This window comes from Schistocerca piceifrons, chromosome 7 (genome assembly GCF_021461385.2).
Source record: "Schistocerca piceifrons isolate TAMUIC-IGC-003096 chromosome 7, iqSchPice1.1, whole genome shotgun sequence".
In the NCBI taxonomy this organism is placed as follows: Eukaryota; Metazoa; Arthropoda; class Insecta; order Orthoptera; family Acrididae; genus Schistocerca; species Schistocerca piceifrons.
In genome coordinates, this window is record NC_060144.1 from 331,125,983 (window position 1) to 331,147,076 (window position 21,094).

Below are 21,094 nucleotides of genomic sequence, written 5' to 3' on the forward strand. Positions count from 1 at the left end.
AATGTTCCCATCTCTGGCTGTAACCCTTCTTTCCATCAGTCCCTATACCAGTTCCAAACCAAACAATCCATAGCCCTCACCCGCCTAATCCTTCACCTACACATCAACTCAGCCAATGAACACACCCGTCAACTCCTATCCGTAATCAAAGTCCTCAATCTTTCCTCTCCCACATCCATACCGGCTGTTCAGAGCATCCTCCTACAGGCCAACCACAAATTAGAACAGCATGCCACCCTCCACCTCAAAAAACTATTCAATCTCCTGGTTTCCCACCCCCAGAAAGGCAACTCACTCACCCTCCACAACCTTTCCAACAAACCTCAACCTCCTCTCATTGCACACAGACGCAGTCTCTCCCATCTACTCAATCTCCCACTTCCAGCTCCACTCCCCCCAAAACCCCAAAATTCTAATCAACACAATCTGGAACCACAACACCCTAAATCAGTAGTTAACCTTTCCTCCAAACCTCTCTCCCAATCCGAAACCTCTGTCCTTCACCTTCATCTTCAGCCCTACTACCAGATTCATCCAAACAGCCCTCGTCAAAGATTTACTGTCCTACACTCATAGTCTCTGCTGGAAATGTCACTTTGCCACGAAGAAAAATAATCCTAATCCTACTCCTAATGATCCAACTCCCCAAGACACTATCCACATTGAACCCTGCCTGGAACAGTTCCATCCTACATCACAGTGGGACCCACCTCCTCTTCCTCAAAATTACCCTCTCCAACCTTCCAGGAATTTCTCAATTCCAGCCTTGCCTCTCAATCTTTCTTGAAAAACCTTAATCCTAGACCCACCATTATCACAGCTGAAGCCCAGGCTATCCGTGATCTGAAGGCTGACCGATCCATCATCATTCTTCTGGCTGACAAGGGTTCCACGACCGTGGTACTTGATCGTCAGGAGTATGTGGCTGAGGGACTGCATCAGCTTTCAGACAAAACTGCATACAAAGTTTGCCATGGTAATCTCATTCCTGATGTCCAGGCAAAGCTTCAAGGAATCCTCAGAAGCTTAGGCCCCCTACAAAACCTTTCACCCGACTCCATCAACCTCCTGACCCCACCGACACCCCGCACCCCTACCTTCTACCTATGTCCTAAAATTTACAAACCCAAACATCCCATTCATTGGCTGAGTTGATGTGTAGGTGAAGGATTAGGCGGGTGAGGGCTATGGATTGTTTGGTTTGGAACTGGTATAGGGACTGATGGAAAGAAGGGTTACAGCCAGAGAGGGGAACCTTAAGTGTGAGGCCTTTGGGGGTAATGCCAAATGTCAGACAAGCCTGAGTAAATAAAATATGGGAGCATAATGTGGCTAGGGCGAAGGCATGTTTGCAGAGGGAATGTAAATAACACTTGATGTGGTCATTGTGGGGATGTTGTGAGGGTGACATGGTATTTAGAAGGTGGAAAGTGTAACATGAGGCTAAAATGAAAATAAAAATAAAAATATATTGGGAGAGATAAAGGTGAACTAGAAAACAACTAGAAAGCAACTACAAAACCTTTTGCCTGATTCCATCAACCTCCTGACCCCACCGACACCCCACACCCCTACCTTCTACCTACTTCCTAAAATTCACAAACCCAAACATCCCAGCTGCCCCATTGTAGCTGGTTACCAAGCCCCCACAGTACGTATCTCTGCCTACATAGATCAAAACCTTCAACCCATTATATGCAGTCTCCCATCCTTCATCAAAGACACCAACCACTTTCTCGAATGCCTGGAATCCATACCCAATCTGTAACCCCTGGAAACTATCCTTGTAACCATTGATGCCACTTCCTTATACACAAATATCCTGCACGTCCAGGGCCTCACTGTGATGGAGCACTTCCTTTCACACCGATCACCTGCTACCCTACCTAAAACCTCTTTCCTCATTACCTTAGCCAGCTTCATCCTTCTTCACTTTTGAAGGCCAGACATACCAACAATTAAAGGGAACAGCGATGGGTACAAGGATGGCCCCCTCGTATGCCAACCTATTTATGGGTCACTTAGAGGAAGCCTTCTTGGTTGCCCAAGCCTGCCAATCCAAAGTTTGGTACAGATTTATTGATGACATCTTTGTGATCTGGACCCACAGTGAAGAACTCCAGAATTACCTCTCCCACCTCAGCTCCTTTGGTTCCATCAGTTTCACCTGGTCCTACTCCAAATCCCATGCCACTTTCCTCGATGTTGACCTCCATCTGTCCAATGGACAGCTTCACACATCCGTCCACGTCAAACCCACTAACAAGCAATAGTACCTCCATTATGACAGCTGCCACCCATTCCATATCAAACGGTCCCTTCCCTACAGCTTAAGTTTTTGTGGCAAACGTATCTGCTCTCGTCTTGAATCCCTGAACAATCACACCAATAACCTGAAAACAGCTTTCGCATCCCGCAACTACCCTCCCGACCTGGTACAGAAGCAAATAGCTAGAGCCACTTCCTCATCCCCTCAAACCCAGAACCTCTTACAGAAGAACCCCAAAAGTGCTCCACTTGTGACAGGATACTTTCCGGGACTGGATCAGACTCTGAATGTGGCTATCCAGCAGGGATACGGCTTCCTCAAATCCTGCCCTGAAATGAGATCCATCCTTCATGAAATCCTCCCCACTCCACCAAGAGTGTCTTTCCACCATCCACCTAACCTTCGTAACCTCTTGGTTCATTCCTATGAAATCCCCAAACCACCATCCCTACCCTCTGGCTCCCACCCCTGTAACTGCCCCCGGTGTAAAACCTGTCCCATGCAGCCTCCCACCACCACCTACTCCAGTCCTGTAGCCCGGAAGGTATACACGATCAAAGGCAGAGCCACGTGTGAAAGTACCCAAGTGATTTACCAACTGATATGCCTACACTGTGAAGCCTTCTATGTGGGAATGACCAGCAACAAACTGTCAATTCGCATGAACGGAGACAGGCAGACAGTGTTTGTTGGTAATGAGGATCACCCTGTGGCTAAACATGCCTTGGTGCATGGCCAGCACATCTTGACACAGTGTTACACCATCCGGGTTATCTGGATACTTCGCACTGACACCAACCTATCCAGAACTCCAGAGATGGGAACTTGCCCTTCAATATATTCTCTCTTCCCATTACCCACCAGGCTTCAACCTCCGCTAATTTCAAGTCCGCCCCTCATACCTCACCTGTCTTTCAACAACATCTTTGCCTCTGTACTTCCGCCTCAACTGACATCTCTGCCCAACCTCTTTGCATTTACATATGTCTGCCTGTGTCTGTATATGTGCGGATGGATGTGTGTGTGTGCGAGTGTATACCTGTCCTTTTTTCCCCCTAAGGTTAGTCTTTCCACTCCCGGGATTGGAATGAGTCCTTACCCTCTCCCTTGAAACCCACATTCTTTCGTCTTTCCCTCTCCTTCCCTCTTTCCTGATGAAGCAACCATGAGTTGCAAAAGCTTGAATATTTGTGTGTGTGTTTGTGTGTTTTTTTAATTTATTGTGTCTATCAACAAACCAGTGCTTTCTCGTTTGGCAAGTTAAAGCATCTTTGTTTTTTATATATATTTTTCCCACATGGAATGGTTCCCTCTATTATATTTATATATATGTATATGTATGCATGTTCCAAATCTCATCCTAAACCAGTGGACCTGTTTCAGTCAAACTTGGTGCATATATCACTGACTGATTGGAAAGATCCATCACCTATCTATCAAAGGGTTGGGAGTAGAAAAGCAGTGTAGCCCATGATGTACAAATACCCATATTGTAGTTATCTATTTTTTTAGAATGAGAGCACTGTGACACTTGCAATAAACTTTACATATAATTTCAAACTTTTATGAAACTTTTTGTCACTGATGACACCAACAAAATGATGAAAGGAAAAAAGTTTATTGCTTACTACATTTTCACCATTTAACAGTAAAACTGTTGCATGAAGTATAATGTTTTAATGTGTTACTTCTTTACTACTAACTGTATTTGTGACCCATTTTGCAGACAGTATGCACATATACCACTGGATGAAACAATGAAATTACATTGTACAAAACTTAGTTTAGGTGGTATGACATTATAAACACTGAGATGCATGAAGAACTGTGGCATCATATATGACATTTTAATTTAATACTCCTTTACTACTTACACTGTTCACAACACGTATCACATAGAGCAACCACATTAAACATTTGATGTACTTGCAAAATTACATGATTGTGTAGCACATTGATCAGGAGATAAAATGTCATAAGCATTGAGCTATATGAAAATAAAACTGCAGGGCAAAATTCGCTAGACACACAGGTAAAATATGTGTACAAACACGTGTAATATATGTGAAATATATTTGACATGAGCATGTGTGGGAAAAGCCATAGGTAAAAACCTCATCTTTAGTTCCTGGAATGATTCCAGACAAATTTGGTACACATATTAGTTACATTCTGGAAAGAAACACTGTAGGGTTAAGGACCACAAGCCTCGTACTGGGTGAACATGATAACGTGGGGAGAGAATGAAGGAGGAGGAGATGTACAGTCGGTGGGGGGGAAGGAGGAGACAGGCACAAATAGGAGGATGAGGAGATGGATGGAGAGAAGGGAGACAAGGAGATGGACAGAATGGAAATAGGAGGTAGATAGAACCTGGTGATAGTTAGACACAGGGGAGAAAGTGATAGGCAGAGGGAGGGGGGAGGTGGAGATGAACAGGGATGAGGAGGAAATGGACAAAGGAAGGTCAGAGGAGGAGATGGATAGAGAGATAGAGAGAGAGAGAGAGGAGAGGAGGATATGCAGACAGAAAGGAAAGGGCAGGAGATGAAAAGGGAAGGGAGAGCAGAAGGTCGACAGAGAGAAAGGGGAGAAGGAGATGGACAGGGAGGGGGAGGAAAAGATTGGCCAACTATTTTGCAAGAGCCTTGGTACAAAGTTTCAAGAATGAGTATTAAGCCAAGAGTCTTAAGAATTGTCCACAGTCCCTTACATATTGTAAGGAAATGCAAAGAACACATTAGACTAATTACAGTGCAAAAGCATTGTAACAGTATTTTTTCCTGTATCTATACACTAATGAAATGGTAAAAATGCCTAGCAAGTGATACAGTGCCCTCTGCCATGGATTTCACACTGGTTTGCAGAGTACAGATACAGATGTACAAGCAGGGCATGAAATCTAGTTGCTCAACAGAAATGCAAGTAACTGAAGCTTGTACAGATACATACTGGCAAATGAACCTGACTAAAAACGGCTGCCACTCTCATTTTATCAGCTAATTTGATATGTGAAGCACAAAGGTTCTCAAATGACAATCAATATCATTAACAATTGCATCTACATGTGATCTGTACTCAGGTGATTCATGTGAAAAAGTTTTTGACATGATTATGGCCATGCGACGGGGATTAACAGACTTTGAATGCAGGATGTTGTTGGAACAAGATACATGGGACATTCTGTTTCAGAAACCATTAGGGAATTCAATATTTCAATATCCACAGTGTCCAAGAGTGTGTTGAGAAAACTAAATTTCAAGCATTAGCTCTTACCACAAAGAACTCGTGGGCTGATGGCCTCCTCTTAATGATAGAGAGCAGTGGCATTTGTGTAGTTGTCAGTGCTAACAGAGAGCAACATTTTGTGAAATAAATGCAGAAATCAATGTGGGGTGTACAACAAATGTATCTGTCAGACAATGTGGTGAAATAGGGCATTAATGAGCTATGGCAGCAGACGACCAATGCCAGTGCCTATGCTGATAGCACGACATGGTGAGAAACACCTCTCCTGGACTCATGACCATTTCAGTTGGACTCTAGATGACTGAAAAACGGTAGCCTGGCCAGACGAATCCTGATTTCTGTTGGTAAGAGCTGACGGTTGGGTTCAAGTGTGGCACAGACCTCATGAAATCCATGAATCCATGTTGCCAACAAGGCACTGTGCAAGCTGGTGGGGGCTCCATAATGGTGTAGGCTGTGTTTACGTGGAATGGACTGGCTCCTCAGGTCTAACTGAACCAATAATTGACTGGAAATGGCCATGTTTGGCTACTTGGAGACCATTTGCAGCCATTCATGGACTTTATGTTCCCAAACAATGATGGAATATTAATGCCACCAGGCTACTGTTGTTCGCAATTGGTTTGAAAAACATTCTGGGCAATTCAAGTGAATGACATTGCCATGCAGATTGCCTTACATGAATCCCATCGGACATTTATGGGACATAATCAAGAGGTCAGTTCGTGCACAAAATCCTGCACATTTATGGGCAGCTGTATAGGCAGCATGGCTCAGTATTTCTGCAGGGGCCTTCCAACAACTTGTTGAGTAATGCCATGTCGAGTTGCTGCATTTCACGAGGTGAAAGGAGGTCTGACATGATGTTGGAAGTAGTGTAATAGCTGTGGGTACACTTGTTACCAGTTAATGCCGATTACTACTTCTTTGTATCTTCAAACAATACTGATTTGACACGTCTGTCTGTGTGGTAGGTCATAATGCAAGCTCAGTTTGCAAAGATTTTTCATTTTTGTAGGTTTGGGAGGGGGAAAGGCCCACCCCTACCCTGCACTTTGCTGGATACACTCTTGTACCAGAAATGTCACTAACCACTCATTATGCTGGTGAAGCTTGAATGTCTGTGGAGTTGTGGTTATAGATTCATGAGTGATTTCCTTGTCCGGTAGTAAAATGTACATCCTGCACTGAGACATTTGTGTGAAGCTGCACCTCACAACATCTCATTGACATCAAAACACCAGGTATACATAACTAAAGGCAAAGGTCATCACCAAACCACTCAGGTAGTTCAGTGCACTGTGCACAAATTCTAATGTGGACAAATTAAATTATTAGCCACGTTGACCGAAAGCTTGCATGCTTAAGATACATACTGCCATGAGGCTGTAGCCCCTACTCTAAGGTCAATTTTGGTAATAATGGACATAAAATGATGTGGTAATCTTCATCAGTGTCACATATCAGGCCTATCAGGTGAAGAATATAACCCAAAAACCTACTATGTGCCATTTTTTTTAGATACATTACCTTTGCTTTACAACGTATCTATATAACATTGCCAGAGCTATGTACAACAGTAGTTAGTAGAGGTCACATATTCATCACAAAATGTAACCTTTGCTATGTTGCTATGTCTACTATGTACCAATAGTTCGTCTGAATTAAAACAGGATGATGACCTTCCTTTTTGTCTATCTTGTGTCACTTGGAGTCTGTGACATCACTGAAGAAAAGTTCTTAATATCCGAATATAGCTGCGTGCCATGAGATAGGGTCTTTGAGAAGAGGAAGAGGCTGCGAATGGCATTTGTACCTGAAGACCTGTATGATACTGCAAGATCTGCTACATGTGTTAACAAATTTGAAGTTGTTGACAGAAGAAAATTTCTTCAATTTCTGTGTGCTGCAGATTCGTGGGTAACAACAAAACAGTTGCAGCTCCCAAAGGAAACAATGGTATGCTTCTCAGAGGGGAATCACAAAATCATAAAAGTGAAATATGCCTTCAGTGAGTTGGAAACTTGGAAAAATGTTAATATTCTAAAAAAGGGAGTGGAGGTTTCTGACATGAGAAATATATTATTCATTGGAACTGAAGGGGAAATAATACTTAGCAAAGAAAAAAAGGCAGACTCATTATCAATGATACCAAATTTTGATGAAATATACAGACCATTTTATGAGGAATTTTGTCCTATTAGTGGGGCTTGATTTGTACTTCGAGTTTCTTTCAATAGTGTACTGGTACTAAGACTGAAACTACCTTTGACACTTAGCTGATGTTTGAGTAAAAAGGTATAACCAGTTGCCTGTGTTTAGTATTTCTGACTTTAACAATTCATACTGCTTATGTAATATGCAATAAAATTAATTAAGTATAAAATTCTGCCTACAATTGTCTTTCTATTTCATATTAAAATTTAAAATGTAAACCCTTGTGATATATTTTTTAATATAATTCCTAAATAACGTTTTGGCACTTAGTGGGTTTTTGGGTTACACTCTTTAATTATGTTCAACAGCGAAATCCTAACAACAATAGAGCTAAGTGGAATTGTTGTTAAGGCATTGAACTCTCAAATCCCAATCCAGCCATTGCGATTCAGTTATTCATGATTTCCCTAAAATCAATAAGGTGTATTCCAGAGCCGTTTCTTTGAAACTGGGCTGTCTGATTGCCAATCTCAAACTTGCCGTATCTGAGCTCATACTCCATCTCTGATAACCTTGTCCGTGAACATTGAATTCTGCCTTTCTTGTCTTCAGTGTAGTACTCTTCATGCAGAGATTCATGATATATGAATTCTCCAAAGGATTGATATTTGTCATGTTATTGGAAACGAACATTAGTAAGCACATTATGCACTATCAGACAAGAATCATGAAGCAACCAGGATGTCAACGTAACTTGTACAAGTACATACCACCAGCTGGTATGTAAATGATTGTGGAGTTCCAATTCCCTGTGACAGGTAGAGCAATTTATAGGGAATTCAGATGTGTCAGCCTTCTGATGTTGGACTATATGGGAATGTGTGGGCTTCCATACTCATCATCAAGTTTCTGAGGATCATCATATTGTGCTCTGAGAACATTGTCACACCTGTGTTTGCTATCTGAGAACAATTAATGAGAATCATCATATTGTGCTCGGAGAACATTGTAACCCCTTCACACCTGTGTTTGCTATCTGAGGACAAGTAATAGACTCATTCAGTGTCATCCTGCACCATCGGTTGCTGAGTAGCAGCAGCCGGACTGGGGAATCACCATCTCGCGTTCAGGCTGCCTTTACCAGCATAACACAAATTACTACATATGGAGATGTGCCATGACTGGGAAGCACAGACTGCTGATGAATGATGTCGGATTGTGTTTGACACTAAAATGTGGTTCTGCAGTATCCAGGATGACCATCATCTGCATATATTGTGGCGACCTAGGGAGAGGGCTCATTCTTTCAACATTTTAGAGAGGCACAGAGAGCTACTCCTGGCATCGCAGTGTGACTGAAGGTCACGGCTACTGGTGATTGAGAGAACAGCACAAAAGTGTATCATTGACCTCCTGCATCCTCACCTCTCATGTGACAGTATTATGGTGCAGTTTCCAATAGGAGATGCTCATCCACACATGGCATGTGTCTCTGTGAATTGTCTGCATAACAGTGAGGTACTCCTATGACCAACAAGGTCCCCAGATCTGCTCAGTGGAACATTTGTGGGACCAGATCAGACATCAAGCCCATCCCAGTGCCAGTATCTGGATATCAAGAACGAGTTACAACAGTCGTGAGCCTGCTTACCTCAGAACAGGATACAACAATGTTATAACACTCTTTCCAACCAAACCAGTGCATGCACCCAAACTTGATTGGGTACAACATCATACTGATAAGTGGGCTCATGCTGCAAAATTCTTTGTAAACTGGACTCCAGTTTTTAATCATTAAAATAACATCACATCATTTTCTCTGCCCCTTTCGGCTGCTCTACTTTTTTTGTCAGGCAGAATATTTAACTATAATAATCATTTCAGTCAATGATCATATAAATTGTTCAGTAACTATACTGATTACAACTGACTAGTCACTGTCAACTGCTTAGCCGGTTGCTGTGTAAAAACGTGGTAGCAGTTAACATTCCTATTAGCCTGATATTACAGGACTGTGAGTTAACTGCTAGCACAGTTTGATGCAGCCAACAGATAAGAAGTGTTTATAGGCTACTGATCGTGAGTAGTTGGTTGAAACCGTATAGCCAATAAACGGTCTATAGGATTATTGAGTGAAACGAACTTTATATTCCGATGATGCATTATGGTGGTGGATCAGGTGGAAAATTTAGATGTCCAAGAGTTTTGTACGGTACATAGCGTGTTCTTTTACAATGCACTCATTTTGCAAGATGACACTGTCAGATTTGACATTGATACCTTTTTACTGGAAGGGGTTAATGCAAATAAGTGAACTTCAGCACTTGGTCTTATTTACCCAATCACTTGACTTGAACATTATTGATCAGCTATGGTTGTCTCGATAGCATGTGTTTCGAAATATTTCTGCTCATGGCCTTATTGATATCCAGGCTACCAGAGTTGCAAAAAATGTAGGGAATCTGAAGCCTGTGCTCTGCCAAAGGAACTATCGTAACAATTCACTATTCATTCAGTAAAATTCGCCTTTATGTCAAGTTTGTCTTACCTCTATGTTACAAGTTAGGTAGACTTGCATTCTGTCAGGAAACTTGAAAGCCGAAATGTTGTTGTAAGCAATTATACTCGCATCCGTCTTTCCGACATCTGTTGTTGTCTGCCAGTAGCCGATCAGCTTTCGTTTCCTGAAATGAATATGTCATCATATTTTTAGAACACAGAGTTATAAATTCACAGTATTACAGTTTAAGTTTTTACTTTAATTTTGTAAGGCTAAAGCAGTTTCTGTACAAGCAGTGGCTCACCTTTCACTCCCTGTATTTTAGCCCTGCTATATTCAGATTTTCTGAGTGGCTTGTCACTGTAGACTAACATGGAGAGCTGCATGAAAGTGGTCTTCAAGTTGAAGACCACAACAATAACACCAAAAGATTATCCGGTATATGGGATTAATCCTGCCTATACCTTGGGTTTAGGTGTTATATTAATCATACACAATTGATTTTCCTGAGACATATTGAGTCTCACCTTTTCCTACAATAATGATGTAGGTCAAAGTCAGAATTAAAATTTGTATGAGCACCACAATTCGAATCCAGACCTCCCACTTACCAGGAAGGTGCACTGACTGTTACACCACATTGGCACTGTGAGTACCACCCCTACACGGACTATGAGGTGCATTAACTGTATGTGATATCACCCATGCTTGAGGTACAGGCAGGATTAACCCCATTTCGCTCATTGCTAAGGTGCTATTCCAATACTGGAGAGCTCTGGCAGTACTCGTGGAAGTTAAGTAGGGGATTATCAGTGGGGTGAGGAGTGACTTGGAATGTATCACGGAGGAATGCCTACTAGTGTAGCCCCTTGCAGTTGCAGTAGGCACAGTGCTAGTGTGGCATCCTGGCTCGTGCATCTGCCCAATAAGCAGCCTTCACGATAGCTTAGCATGTACTATCAGAGAACTGGATGCCTTTTGTAATAATAATAATAACTGAGTGAAGTATTCAACAGTGAACTTGAAGGGGTGCTATGTGATGTGTATCCAGAGCAAATTCCGGTAATAGTGACAAAAAAAAAGTAGTCAGGAGACTTCGGTTCAAATCACAGTACCGGTAGAAATTTTAATTCTTTGCTGCAGCCTACTCATTGTCATACGTAAAGGTGAGACTCAATATGTCTCAGGAACATCAGCTGTATATGATTAACATATCACCCAGTATAAATAAATTGACAGTCAAAGAGTGCTGTGCAATGTTTAGACCAAAAATGGCGTAAAACAGAAATTGTTTTGAACAAGTCAAAAAACAGTACGAAATGTGCCCGCACACCAGAAAATGTGGTGCAGTTCACCAGAAAATGCTTCAAAGTCCTACCAAGTCAAATCGACGGCTGTTGCAAGAGACCAGTATGGCACGTTGATCATGCGGACGAATTCTCCACAGGTGTACAAATTATCTTTCCAGCCTGCCTCCCCTATCTCCACCGCAACCATTAAAGCAGCTCAACCTCCCGAAACGAGGACACAAGGGTGCATGTGTACTGAACACTGTAGTTAAACTAGCCAACTTGGGTTTCCACAAGCCTGCAATCTTCTTGCGACCCATTCAGCCTGCTGCACCTGACAACAGGTTGCGCTATCAGTCCAGGAATATGTTCGTGTAGATAGTTTCACTGCAGCTCATTTATCATAAGGATAGGAGCATCAACATTAGCAACCCAATCTCCAAGAAGACTGAGGAGAAATTAAGAATCGGGGAATATACAGAGTGATCCATTGATGGTGACGGGGCCAAATATCTCACGAAATAAGCGTCAAACGAAAAAACTACAAAGAACGAAACTTGTCTAGCTTGAAGAGGGAAACCAGATGGCGCTATGATTGGTCCGCTAGATGGCGCTGCCATAGGTCAAACGGATATCAACTGCGTTTTTTAAAATTAGGAACCCCCATTTTTTATTACATATTCGTGTAGTACGTAAAGAAATATGAATGTTTTAGTTGGACCACTTTTTCGCTTTGTGACAGATAGCGCTGTAATAGTCACAAACATATGGCTCACAATTTTAGACGAACAGTTGGTAACAGGTAGGTTTTTTAAATTAAAATACAGAACGTATGTACGTTTGAACATTTTATTTCGGTTGTTCCAATGTGTTACATGTACCTTTGTGAACTTATCGTTTCTGAGAACGCATGCTGTTACAGCGTGATTACCTGTAAATACCACATTAATGCAATAAATGCTCAAAATGATGTCGGTCAACCTCAATGCATTTGGCAATACGTGTAACGACATTCCTCTCAACAGCGAGTGGTTTGCCTTCCGTAATGTTCGCACATGCATTGACAATGCGCTGACGCATGTTGTCAGGCGTTGCCGGTGGATCACGATAGCAAATATCCTTCAACTTTCCACAGAAAGAAATCCGGGGACGTCAGATCCGGTGAACGTGCGGGCCATGGTATAGTGCTTCGACGACCAATCCATCTGTCATGAAATATGCTATTCAATACCGCTTCAACTGCACGCGAGCTATGTGCCGGACATCCATCATGTTGGAAGTACATCGCCATTTAGTCATGCAGTGAAGCATTTTGTAGTAACATCGGTAGAACATTACGTAGGAAATCAGCATACATTGCACCATTTATATTGCCATCGATAAAATAGGGGCCAATTTTCCTTCCTTCCGTAATGCCGCACCATACATTAACCCGCCAAGGTCGCTGATGTTCCACTTGTCGCAGCCACCGTAGATTTCCTGTTGCCCAATACTGCATATTATGCCGGTTTACGTTACCGCTGTTGGCGAATGACGCTTCGTCGCTAAATAGAACGCGTGCAAAAAATCTGTCATTGTCCCGTAATTTCTCTTGCGCCCAGTGGCAGAATTGTACACGACGTTCAAAGTCGTCGCCATGCAATTCCTTGTGCATAGAAATTTAGTACGGGTGCAATCGATGTTGAGTAGCATTCTCAACACCGACGTTTTTGAGAGTCCCGATTCTCTCGCAAGTTGTCTGCTACTGATGCGCGAATTAGCCGCGACAGCAGCTAAAACACCTACTTGGGCATCATCATTTGTTGCAGGTCGTGGTTGACGTTTCACATGTGGCTGAACACTTCCTGTTTCCTCAAATAACGTAACTATCCGGCGAACGGTCCGGACACTTGGTTGATGTCGTCCAGGATACCGAGCAGCATACATAGCACACGCCCATTGGGCATTTTGATCACAATACCATGCCAACTAGCTCTGCAGATGACGAAGAAATTGAAGAAATGTATGATGAAATAAAAGAAATTATTCAGATAGTGAAGGGTGACGAAAATTTAATAGTCATGGGTGACTGGAATTCGCTAGTAGGAAAAGGGAGAGAAGGAAATGTAGTAGGTGAATATGGATTGGGGCTAAGAAATGAAAGAGGAAGCCGCCTGGTAGAATTTTGCACAGAGCACAACTTAATCATAGCTAACACTTGGTTCAAGAATCATAAAAGAAGCCTGTATACATGTAAGAAGCCTGGAGATACTGACAGGTTTCAGATAGATTATCTACTGGTAAGACAGAGATTTAGGAACCAGGTTTTAAATTGTAAGACATTTCCAGGGGCAGATGTGGACTCTGACCACAATCTATTGGTTATGACCTGTAGATTAAAACTGAAGAAACTGCAAAAAGGTGGGAATTTAAGGAGATGGGACCTGGATAAACTGGAAGAACCAGAGGTTGTACAGGGTTTCAGGGAGAGCATAAGGGAACAATTGACAGGAATGGGGGAAGAAATACAGTAGAAGATGAATGGGTAGCTTTGAGGGATGAAGTAGTGAAGGCAGCAGAGGATCAAGTAGGTAAAAAGACGAGGGCTAGTAGAAATCCTTGGGTAACAGAAGATATATTGAATTTAATTGATGAGAGGAGAAAATATAAAAATGCAGTACATGAAGCAGGCAAAAAGGAATACAAACGTCTCAAAAATGAGATCGACAGGAAGTGCAAAATGGCTAAGCAGGGATGGCTAGAGGACAAATGTAAGGATGTAGAGGCTTATCTCACTAGGGGTAAGATAGATACTGCCTACAGGAAAATTAAAGAGACCTTTGGAGAAAAGAGAACCACTTGTATGAATATCAAGGGCTCAGATGGAAACCCAGTTCTAAGCAAAGAAGGGAAAGCAGAAAGGTGGAAGGAGTATATAGAGGGTCTATACAAGGGCGATGTACTTGAGGACAGTATTATGGAAATGGAAGAGGATGTAGATGAATATGAAATGGGAGATACGATACTGCGTGACGAGTTTGACAGAGCACTGAAAGACCTGAGTCGAAACAGAGTAGACAACATTCCATTGGAACTACTGACAGCCTTGGGAGAGCCAGTCCTCACAAAACTCTACCTTCTGGTAAGCAAGATGTATGAAACAGGCGAAATACCCTCGGACTTCAAGAAGAATATAATAATTCCAATCCCAAAGAAAGCAGGTGTTGATAGATGTGAAAATTAGTCACAGCTGCAAAATACTAACGCGAATTCTTTACAGAAGAATGGAAAAAATAGTAGAAGCCGACCTCGGGGGAGATCAGTTTGGATTCCGTATGAATGTTGGAACACGTCAGGCAGTACTGACCCTACGACTCATCTTAGAAGCTAGATTAAGGAAGGGTAAACCTACATTTCTAGCATTTTTAAACTTAGAGAAAGCTTTTGACAATGTTGACTGGAATACTATGTTTCAAATTCTGAAGGTGGCAGGGGTAAAATACAGGGAGCGAAAGGCTATTTACAATTTGTACAGAAACCAGATCGCAGTTATAAAAATCGAGGGACATGAAAGGGAAGCAGTGGTTGGGAAGGGAGTGAGACAGGGCTGTAGCCTATCCCCGATGTTATTCAATCTGTATATTGGGCAAGCAGTGAAGGAAACAATATAAAAATTCGGAGTAGGTATTACAAACCATGGAGAAGAAATAAAAACTTCGAGGTTCGCCGATGACATTGTAATTCTGTCAGAGACAGCAAAGGACTTGGAAGACCAGCTGAACGGAATGGATAATGTGTTGAAAGGAGGATATAAGATGAACATCAACAAAAGCAAAACGAGGATAATGGAATGTAATCTAATTAAGTCAGGTGATGCTGAGGGAATTAGATTAGGAAATGAGACACTTAAAGTAGTAAAGGAGTTTTGCTATTTGGGGAGCAAAATAACTGATGATGGCCGAAGTAGAGAGGATGTAAAATGTAGACTGGCAATGGCAAGGAAAGCGTTTCTGAAGAAGAGAAATTTGTTAACATCGAGTATAGATTTAAATGTCAGGAAGTCATTTCTGAAAGTATTTGTATGGAGTGTAGCCATGTATGGAAGTGAAACGTGGACGATAAATAGTTTGAACAAGAAGAGAATAGAAGTTTTTGAAATGTGGTGCTACAGAAGAATGCTGAAGATTAGATGGGTAGATCACATAACTAATGATGAAGTATTGAATAGGATTGGGACTAGAAGAAGGGATCGGTTGGTAGGACATATTCTGAGGCATCAAGGGATCACCAATTTAGTATTGAAGGGCAGCGTGGAGGGTAAAAGTCGTAGAGGGAGACCAAGAGATGAATACACTAAGCAGATTCAGAAGGACGTTGGTTGCGGTAGGTACTGGGAGATGAAGAGGCTTGCACAGAATAGAGTGGCATGGAGAGCTGCATCAAACCAGTCTCAGGACTGAAGACCACAACAACAACAACAACCATACATCAACACGATATCGACCTTTTACGCAATTGGTAAACGGTCCATTTTAACACGGGTAATGTATCACTAAGCAAATACCGTCCGCACTGGCGGAATGTTACGTGATACCACGTACTTATACGTTTGTGACTATTGCAGCGCTATCCATCACAAGGCGAAAAAAGTGGTCCACCTAAAACATTCACATTTCTTTACGTACTACATGAAAAGTAATAAAAAATGGGGGTTCCAATTTAAAATAACTCAGTTGACATCCGTTTGACCTATGGCAGCGCCATCTAGCGGGCCAACCGTAGCGCCATCTGGTTTCCCCCTTCAAGCTAGACGAGTTTCGTCCAGCTATCAATGGACCACCCTGTATACCAGTCACGAAATGGAGTTCAAGTTCAGGAGGAGAAAAGCAGTCGAGTATTTATGAGGCAGGTTCACATAAATCGGAAGGCGTCTCGCAAGCCAAATTAGAAAGTTACTAAACACTGATTCAGAAACCTCGATCATGTTACAACGTGTTTGTAAGCTTCATCAGCAGCTTTCTCACTCCATAAATACTTTGAAAGAGGACAAAGTGTGTGGAAACGTGTGCTAAGGGCTTGAGGCCATGTAGCAGTATATAAGCTTTCTAAATTAAGGGCAAACATTGATTGAAACAGGAACAAAACATGGCTCAGTTGATATTAAAAACCACGTTCCGGTGGTATGCAACGTAGTGGAAAGAAGGCTTAATGAAGCTAAAGCTTCTTTTTTCAGACATGTACTTTTTAGATTAATATGAAAAATGAACTTTGTTTTCTAAAATTCATTTGGGGAGCTAAGAATGAACTATTTTGTCCTCTTAGAATGAATTCAACGAACCCCTAATACACATCATGGGAAAGGTAATTAAAATTGGTATAATTGGTGTCATATTTGGCTGAAACACACTAAGGTCACAGAAACTAGACATACAAAACCTTATTTTAGTTGACGTTGCGATATAATAGACATTTTCAGGTACTTAGGCCTAAGTCCAAAAGACATCGATTTTCGGAGACAGTTCTACTTGCTACAGAAAACATGTATTAGAGGTGACTTGGTGATGGTTCGAATTGAGAATAGGCAGGACTAGTCAAAAGAGGGTGAAGTTGCAGAGAAAACCTTTCCTATCGAAGTAAACAAATAATCCGCCGAAGAGGAAAAAGAGGGCAGATAAAATCTACCGTTTTCTGGCCCACAATGACCCAACATGAACACATTTTTCTGGAGCCTCGTGTTGTGATACTCGGGTAAAAAAAATTTTTTTTCATCATCTTCTATACTCTACTCATAACAGTATAATGAAAGCGTACAGAAATACCTGCTGCACAGTGAAGCACAGCGGGAAGACAGTCAGCAAGGCAAGATTCCTTTAGCTTGCTTGGGTTGGGCATAGCTTGACTTGGAGTAAAGCACGCTGGCAACATGCGGCAGCCTGCCCATCTAGCTAACAAGCAAGCAGGGCAGGTTAAAAGCGGAATGTGTACACCTCAGACCTGGACCTACACATGCATCCTTACTGAGTGTCTGTTGTTCATGATTAAAACCAGCAGATGCTCCTCAGCGCCTCCAATTTTGTGAGTGACTGTTAACTGAGATCACAATGAATGGCTTGGACATAGATTTGTTCCGTATGTCTGATGAAGCTTGATTTCACCTGAGTGGTTATGTCAGCTCACAGAATCAGAGGTTCTGGGCAGCAGAGAATCCACGTAACTTCCTAGAAAGACCGCTGGATGATCAAAAGGTTTGGGTTTGGTGTGCAGTGTATGCATGTTGCGTTATTGGTCCCATCTTCCTTCATCAGACGCTCACTTCAGCAAGTTACATTTCCAACATTTTGAAAGCATTTGTGGCAGCATTAACGGAGGAGGGAAAGACCTACAGTTACTTCTAACAGGATGGAACAACTGGCCCATAGAGCTGGCTGAACCTTGGAGCACATTTACACAATCTTCAAGTGCTGAAAGAGTTGTTAGTAGAGGTCAGTCTGATCGAGGCCCTAGCTGGCCACCTTGATCATCTGATCTTTTTTTGTGCGATTACTTCGTGTGGGAGCCCTCAAATTCAAGGTGGATCGCAACAACACTCATAGTCTTCAAGAACATTTCGGACGAGACTGGAGCAACTCAAGCGGTCCAGCTTCGATTCGCTTCCAGCAACTTGCTGACCAGTGCCCAAAAGTGCCAAAAAATGAATAGTCACTTCCAACGTCTCCTATAATCAGGTCAGTACTATATTTCCGTTACTCTGCTGTTTCTTCGTACCCTGGAACTCTATTCACTGGGCCACTTTTATTTGCCCCGCCCTATGTATCCGGGGTATAATAAGATACTATGAGGAAATGAACATTTATTTATCGTTATGTACGCGTATTTTAAATTTAATTCACGTTATGACTTCACTGGAATAAACCCATGCATATAAGCATGCGTGCATACCATGTTCATTTTACTACCATTCCTTATTACAACCCGATTAAATTTCGCCACAAATGTGTCACTATGACTGTCATTATTACATATTTTTATACTATTATTATTGTTGTCTCTTTCCGAGGAACTGTGATTCTTTGCAGCGGTGCTAGTGTTGGCACGATCAACATATAGGTACGAGGGGCGTTCAATAAGTAATGCAATACCTTTGTTTTCACGACTTATTTCGGTTGAAAAAAAAGCGGGATTTGTTGAGGGACATCGTGGAATATCCCCTGTTTAGCCCGTATAGTTTCATGAAGTTCTGCTAGGTGGTGGCACTATATGTAGCCTTCAAAATGACATTTGTAAAGGAGGTGAGTTCCAAGCAGAGAGCTGTCATTGAGTTTCTTTCGGCGGAAAACCAAAGCATCGCAGATATTCGGAGGCGCCTGCAGCATGTCAACGGAGACCTGGCAGTGAACAAAGGCATGGTGAGTCGTTGGGCGAGGCGTATGTCATTATCACAGCAACATTGCGCAGATCCATCCGATCTCCTGCATGCTGGGCGGCTGCACACAACCGTGACCCCTGCAATGCTGGAACGTGCAAACACTCTCATTCGAGGTGACCTACAGTTCACAATGAAATACCTCGCTGCTCAAGTGGACGTCTCTGTTGGTAGTGATGACATACTTGTTCACCAGTTGGAGTACTCAAAAGGGTGTGTCTGAGAGGTTACTTGCCGCCTAAGACTATAAACAGCTTCCATTTGTTTTGTTCAATGAAGAGTACACTCCACAGGAAACACTACGTGGTTAATGGGGAGGTTATTGTTGTAGCAAGACGCTGGCTCCGATGCCGGCCAGTGGAGTGGTACCATGAGAGTATACAGGCCCTCCTAGTAAGGTGGCGTAAGACCGTCGCATTGAATGGCGATCATGTTGAAAAATCCTGAATAAAACCGACTTCCTTTCAGAAAAAAAAATGTGTTGCATTACTTATTGAACGCCACTTGTGTTACAGAGATATTTTGGGAACTCAAATGGGAATTCCTGGAGCGAAAGTGACGTTCTTTGGCACATTGATGAGAAAATTTAGAGGACTGGGATTTGAAGCTGACTGCGGAGCGATTCTGCGATCATCAACGTACATCTCGCGTAAGGACCAAAAACGTAAGGTGCGAGAAATTAGGGCTCGTATGGAGTCATACAGATAGGCGTTTTCCCTCTCACTCTATTTGAGAATGGAACAGGAAGCGAAATGAATAGTAGTTGGACGTGGTACTGTTCGCCATGCACCGTACAGTGGCTTGCGGAGTATGTATGTGGATGTAGATGGTAGCGAAGAGCAGTTGGTGCTCCATGCTACCAGCTCCAGCGGTCAGAAAGGAGTATGTGATGGTCTGAGATTTTTTAAAATAAAATATTTTACGCGGTCTGCACTGTTTGATTGTATTTTTAATAGTTGATGCAGATGTGGCCAGATTTTAAATTTCGAACAACCTTGCAGCCAGACTCTTGGTGTGCCGCCTTAGACAGTTGCTGTGTAGCTCATTTTACATGAGCGACTTTCTGGTCAAAATCGACTACTCGTTGTGGCTACGCGCCACGTGCTTGCGTGTACGAGGGTTGGAACTTAAATAGTGGGAACTATGTATTCATAACCGATACAAAAGATTTACATGTTTGCACCTGTTACTGTTCTTCAAAGTAGTCACCAGTGTTGTGTATAAACCGTTGCCAGCGATGTGGAAGGGGTAGTGTGCCGTTAGCAGAGACTGTTCTGTTGATGGTGCGAATGGAGCGGTCTAAAGAAGTTATGCTGATTCTCGTGTACGACTGTGATGGTGTTATCCTAACGCATTACATTCCTCCACGGCAGACCGTCAGTGCACAGTATTACTGTTCGGTTTTGGAGCATCACCTGCGACCAGCTTTGTGAAAGAAACGGCGACACTTTCTGCGCAACGCACCCATCATTTTGCACAATAATGCGCGGACGCATACAGCGCAAGCTGTGGCTGCTCTGTTCGGTCGATGGGACAGGCAAGCACTGTACCATCCACCATACTCCCCGGACTTAAGTCCTTGTGACTTTGATTTGATTCCGAAGATGAAGGAACCACTTCGTGGCATTCGCTTCAGAGCTGTTCCAGAGATTCGACAGGCAGTAGACCACTCCATTCGCACCATCAACAGAACAGGCTCTGCTAACGGTATACTACGCCTTCCACATCACTGGCAACAGGTTCTACACAACGCTGGTGATTTCTTTGAAGGACAGAACAGGTGCAAACATGTAACTCTTTTGTATCGGTTGTGCATAAATAGTTGCCACTATTTAAGTTCCAACCCTCGTATATCAGCAGCCAGCCGACAGTTACGTTAGTGATCAGTTGCCTGTGCTGAGTGTGTGGAGTTCTAAGATGAGTATGGTACAGACAAGGCAAGCGCACAGAGGCAGGGGACTATGGTATTGCCTGTTAACATCGGAAGTTGACTTATTTTCGCAGTGTGCAGTAATAGTTTTTGTGCTTTCTTAAACATTTTTCTTCGTGGTTCCTTTGTTTTCGTGTCAGACTGTGAAGGCTGCACTACGGTCTGCTATTCCTCCTATTAGCATTCTCCTAGACGAGAAATGAAATAGCTGAAAAGAAAAAGTTTACATTGTACAATACATGGACACAGAAAAGCCCACACAATGCATAAATAAGGATTTAAGTACATGAACGTTATT

The 21,094-nt window shown here is 42.5% G+C and overlaps 1 protein-coding gene across 1 annotated transcript in view; it reads right to left on the reverse strand.

Annotated features, from left to right (window-relative positions):
* LOC124805680 (mucin-2-like) overlaps positions 1 to 21,094 on the reverse strand; it is a 164,166-nt gene that overhangs the window by 21,623 nt on the left and 121,449 nt on the right. The window contains exon 6 of the mRNA XM_047266248.1: positions 10,224 to 10,359. Within this exon, the coding sequence (XP_047122204.1) occupies positions 10,224 to 10,359 (136 nt within the window). The remainder of the gene's footprint in view (positions 1 to 10,223; positions 10,360 to 21,094) is intronic.